Genomic DNA, 5,280 nt, shown 5'->3' with positions numbered 1-5,280 from the left:
AAAACAAATGATACATTTTGCTTCCATAAAAATAGGAGAAAATTTGTTTTGGAGCAGTGATGAAAGCAATTTCCACTTTAATTCTGTCTATATTTTCATTAAGCATCATATTTGAGATGAGTGCAATGTTGAAGTTGGTTAATTCATGAGTTGTAGGAACCAAGGTCTGCCTTATACATTTACTTTAGTTTCTTTTGTAAGTAGTCTGAAACAGAGAAAGATGTTTAATGGAAAGCTATATGACAAGTTTGATGATGCAAAAGGTCATTGCTTGGTTTTTGGGGAGTATTTTTACTGCATCAGCTGAAAACCCTCAGAAGCATCAAAAAAGCTGTTCATAGATTGGTTTGAGAGCTTGTGCATTAAAGTCCGTGGAGGAACTAGAAATAGATCATAGGTCTAGGACGAGAGCCCTTGTATTTGGGGATGGAGTATTTCAGGGTCAAATGTAGATTGAGAGAACAAAAGTGAATAAAATGATAGACACGGGCCAGCATGCATCACGTAGATAGAGAGAAATACTATACATAATTCAATGATAAGACTACACTTCTGTTTTGGGCCTGACTACAGAGAGACACTCAGGGGTATGGTACCGTTGATACCTAAGAAATAGTTTTGTGGGCACCTGGTTGGCTCAGTTGGTTAAGGGTCGACTCTTGATTTTGGCTGAGGTCATGATCCCAGGTTCCTGAGATCGAGCCCTGCATGAGGCTCTGTGCTCAGTCGGGGTCTGCTTAAGATTCTCTCCCTCTGTCTCTCTCCCCCCACACCTGCTCTGCATCTCTCAAAATGTTAAATACACTTAAAAAAAAAAAAGAAAGAAATTGTTTTGAAATTCTGTGTCTGTTTTGGCTATCTTTCCACTGAATATTACATATTTGGCAACCATTCCAGTTCAAACTACGGATTTGGCAATGATTTTTTTTTGAACCCATGAGCTTGGCTTTTTTTAAAGAACATAAGACAATGCAAACTCCACAAGACCAGACATTTTATGTTAGCTTGGTTCATGGATATATCCCTAGCAATGAAATGATCCAAGACATACAACAAATACAAAATGAATCTTAATTAAAGGAATAATAAAATGAATGCATGAAGGAATGTAAAAGCCAACCAACACATGAAGTAGGACACAGGGTCAAATTTCCAGTGCCACATTTCTCTAATTACAGAGCTAACAACAAACAAAAAATAAAACAAAACAAAAACAGTATAATATGTTCTTCACCCAGAAAGAGAGCACCTTTATCCTATGAAGGACTCTGCATGAAGACATGCAGACAGAGTCCACACTGCTCCTTCCAAGATAGACCATTAGCCTTTGAACTTGAGCTCCAGTGAAGGTTCCACAAGTCTTAGAGTCCATTCGTCCACAGCTGCGGATACATCAGCTAGTATCTCACCTGGTGGCAATAGATTAGGACTAGGAGATGTTTGTTAAAGCAAGAACACACACTTCTCTCTAGATGGAGCAAAATCCTTAGTAAAAGAACATGTCATGTGTCTTATTTTCTGATAAACACATGGAGCACTCGCTCTCGAATCTGTTTGGTCCTCACACCATAAATTGACGGGGTTGAGTGAAGGGGGGATAACCACATAGAGGTTGGCAACAAGAATGTGAATGTAGCGTGGTATGTTGTGTCCAAATCGGTGAGTGAGGAAGGAAAACACTGAGGGGATATAGAAAACACAGATGACCCCAACGTGAGAGCCACATGTGCTGAGCGCCTTTAGCCGAGCATCCTGTGACGGGAGGCGGAAGACAGCTCGCAGAATGTAAATGTACGAGATGACAATAAGGACCAGGTTCAGGACAAAGAAGGAAACCACAAAGAGCCCGTAGATGGCATTGATGCGGATGTTGCCACAGGACAGTTTTGCAATGCCCATGTGCTCACTAGGAATGAGCGATCACACGAGCCTGACAAAAGGGCAGGCGGTAGATGAGATAGACCATGGGAAGGGTAAGCACAACTGGACGAACCACAGTGCATGTGCTGATGCCCACCAGCACCCGGGATGTCAAGATGGTCGTATACTGGAGTGGAGCACAGATGGCCACATAGCGGTCAAAGGCCATGGCCAGCAAGACCTCGGCCTCCATGCCAGTGAAGGCATGGATCAAAAACATCTGGGCCACACAAGCCCCAAAGTTTATCTCATGAGCATCAAACCAGAAGATACCCAGCATGCGGGGCACAGAGGTTGTGGAAAGGGCCAAATCGATAGTTGAAAGGAGAGCCAGAAAGTGGAACATGGGCTCCCTCCGCAGGCTCTGCTCTGTCTTGATGACCAGCAAAATTGTGGCATTGCCCAGCAAAGCCACAAAGTAGACTGAGCAGAAAGGCAGGGAGATCCATGCATGGGCCCCTTCCAGACCGAGGATTCCAACGAGGAAGAATGTGGTTGGGTGAAAAATGCTCCTGTTCTGGTGTATCATCCTGTCACTGGTCAGAGGAGGTGAAGCTCCTCCTACTCTTGGGGAAAAATGAGAGAGAGCGAGAAGGAGAGGTCAGAAGAGAGGTCAGAGGGTGAAGGTGATGCCATGCTAATTGCTAGCTCAGTGTTTCAGCATAGAGTTGATGTCATGCTTAATGCATAGTAAGTGTGCTACTGAAGGACTTATATGAGGTATGTCACAGCCAGATAAGGCAGGTCAAGGTCACATTCAGACTTTCCACCCTGCCTGCTGATTGAGTTCTAATACCAAACATGGAGGTTTGCAGCAAGTTCAGTGAAGATTTCTAATAATTAGAGCTTACCATTCACTTTGAAGGAGAATGGGATGTGAGTCCACTCTTGGAAATATACTCTGGTGAGTGACACTGGCCACATCAAGACTACAGATGAGGTCAAGTTGATACACTACAGAGGCAGTTTTTAAGCAAAAAAAAAACAAAAAACAAAACAAAACAAAAAAAACGCAAACAAAAAACAAAGACAAAGACATAGAAAGAAAGAAAACACCTTTCAAAATCCAAAATGAAATTAATTATAAATCCAGGTGTATAGGTACTCTCACAATTAAATCTGAATTCTTCTGACTGATACGTAAAAACTCTGACCTACACCCAGCAGCCTCTCACAGACACCAAATCAGATAATAAGGGCTGGTCTCTTGGGATGCCTGGCCAGGAGTAGAAACAGCCATTGCTTATGATTTACAGACAGCCCCGAATATCAGTTGGGAAAGCGGCAAGGAGGGCTGGCTAATGCCATTTCATACCTGTTCACTCTCACAGCATATCCAGGACTCTGTGAGCACCTGTTAATTTTATTGGTGTTAATTTTACCACTCCTTATGGAGCCAACACTTGTTGGTTTACTTTTCCTACCAGTTCAAAACACTGAAAATCTGGGTATTCAAATTCTTTTGGTACCAGAGAAGCTTCAAATTGCTTTTGGTACCAGAGAAGGTATTTTTTGCAGCTCTCTGGGACAGTCATGTCTCCATAGAGAAGAATTTACTTCTGCAGTGGTCTGAAGGGTATGGAGAACGGTACTGAAGTAATGCCTTCAAAATGCTGCAGAATGCATCAAGCCACTCAGAATGAGGTAGAGGAACTTGCCCTGGAATGTATGGTTCAGCAGGTGTGACCAAAAATAAAGCAGATGGGGCACCTGGGTGGCTCAGTTGGCTAAGCGTCTGACTCGATTTCAGCTCAGGTCATGATCTCAGGGTCGAGAGATGGAGTCCCGCGTTGGGCTCCACACTCCACATGGAGTCTGCTTGAGATTCTCTCTCTCCCTCTGCACCTGCCCCTCTCCCACTCACACATGCTCTCTCTCTCTCTCTCAATAAATAAATAAAATTTTAAAAAATAAAGCAGAGATATCTGTTTTTGTCCTTGTCATAGCTTCACTTTACCATTTTTTAATTATTTTTTTCAACATAGAAAACATATCAAGGTAAAAAAATATAAGCTATCATTTGTGAGTTCAGTGCAACAAAGACAGCACAAGTGCTGCAAAGTGCACAGACTCACTTGTCTGTAAAAACATAAACGCCCTGGCCAAGTAAGAAACCATTGCCTAGAAAGGTGATGGCCAAGGCCAAGGTGGAGAGTCCCCGTGGTTTATTGTGGAGTGACACTGGGGCCTACTCTCAGCTGCAGCTCTCCGCCGGCCTCATCCCTTCCTACCGACATGGAAATTTATTTCGTCCAAAGCAACTGACAGGATGATATTAAAGGCATTGGATCTCCCGAGACGTTTAAAGATAATCTCATCCCCATTTAAAGATACAATTTTGGTTTTTCCCTGCCTGGTGCAGTTGGCCACTTGGTCCAGTTCTCAGGCTGCTCTGCCCATATATGTCTGCATTTCCTGCCACCAGACCCCAGCAGCTGATTCACCTTCTCCAGGCACCGAGCCTTACACACAGCATCGAGCAGCACAGCCCTTCTACCTCCCTCTGAGGACGGCGTGGAGAGGACCTTGATTTTAGGCTTCTAGCACCGAAGAGATATTTCTAAGAAAACATCCCATTTTAATCCCAGCTTTACACCAACCTCTGGGATTGAGTCCATGGAGACTGCACACAAACTTCTAGATTCTATTCCCCAAACCAAAAATCCCAAGGAACATAAAGGCAAACTGAAGGACGTATAAACAAAAGTTGAAGAGTGGGGATAAAGCACAGAGTTTTTGTCACCTGTATTTGACACATGTGAAAACAGATACACTGTATCTCGTGTGAATGTGACCCTGTGGTCCAAGTCTAGGGCTTACTGACCTACGTATAGAAGAAACTAGCTTAGTTAGTTAGTTAGTTAGTTTTCCATTTCTTCATTTATTTATTTATTTACTGGAACTAGCTAATTTAAATTTAAATATTTGAACTAGTATAGAAGGGTTTTTTAAATTTTACTCTTTCTTTTCACTAAGCTTTTTCCAACCTCCTCTCATACAGCTGCTTTGAGTTTCCCCAACTAGCACTGAAGACATAGATCCATGATCCTTTTTCCACGCTGTGGTCTGTACATGAATTCCCTACCACGACCATGATTTTGCTTGTACAAATTTCAAAAGTCCTATTGAAAAGTTCCTAAATTTCAATCCTGGAGCCAGCGTGCCGGTGTTCACGGTAGCTGCGTGACTTTGGGTGACTTATGTATCATTTCTGTGCCTCAGTTTCCTTAACTATAAAATGGGAATCAAAATAGTGTCTTCCTCATTGGGTACATTTGAGATACAAATTAAATGTCTCTGAGGCATTTAGAACGGTGTCCTGTACACAGTAAGTGGTCAGTTATAACTGATTTCCTTCTT

At 42.7% G+C, this 5,280-nt stretch overlaps 1 protein-coding gene across 1 annotated transcript; it reads right to left on the bottom strand.

The window, feature by feature from the left end:
• Positions 1-1,511: 1,511 nt before the first annotated feature.
• Positions 1,512-2,449, bottom strand: LOC100467890 (olfactory receptor 52J3). Its single transcript, XM_002931132.4, is given in 3 exon segments — positions 1,512-1,574; positions 1,576-1,909; positions 1,911-2,449. Coding segments are annotated over 3 exon segments (936 nt in total).
• Between the last annotated feature and the right edge of the window lie 2,831 nt (positions 2,450-5,280).

This window comes from Ailuropoda melanoleuca, chromosome 8, assembly GCF_002007445.2.
Source record: "Ailuropoda melanoleuca isolate Jingjing chromosome 8, ASM200744v2, whole genome shotgun sequence".
Taxonomy (NCBI): domain Eukaryota; kingdom Metazoa; phylum Chordata; class Mammalia; order Carnivora; family Ursidae; genus Ailuropoda; species Ailuropoda melanoleuca.
This window is presented reverse-complemented; position numbering and strand designations above follow the sequence as displayed.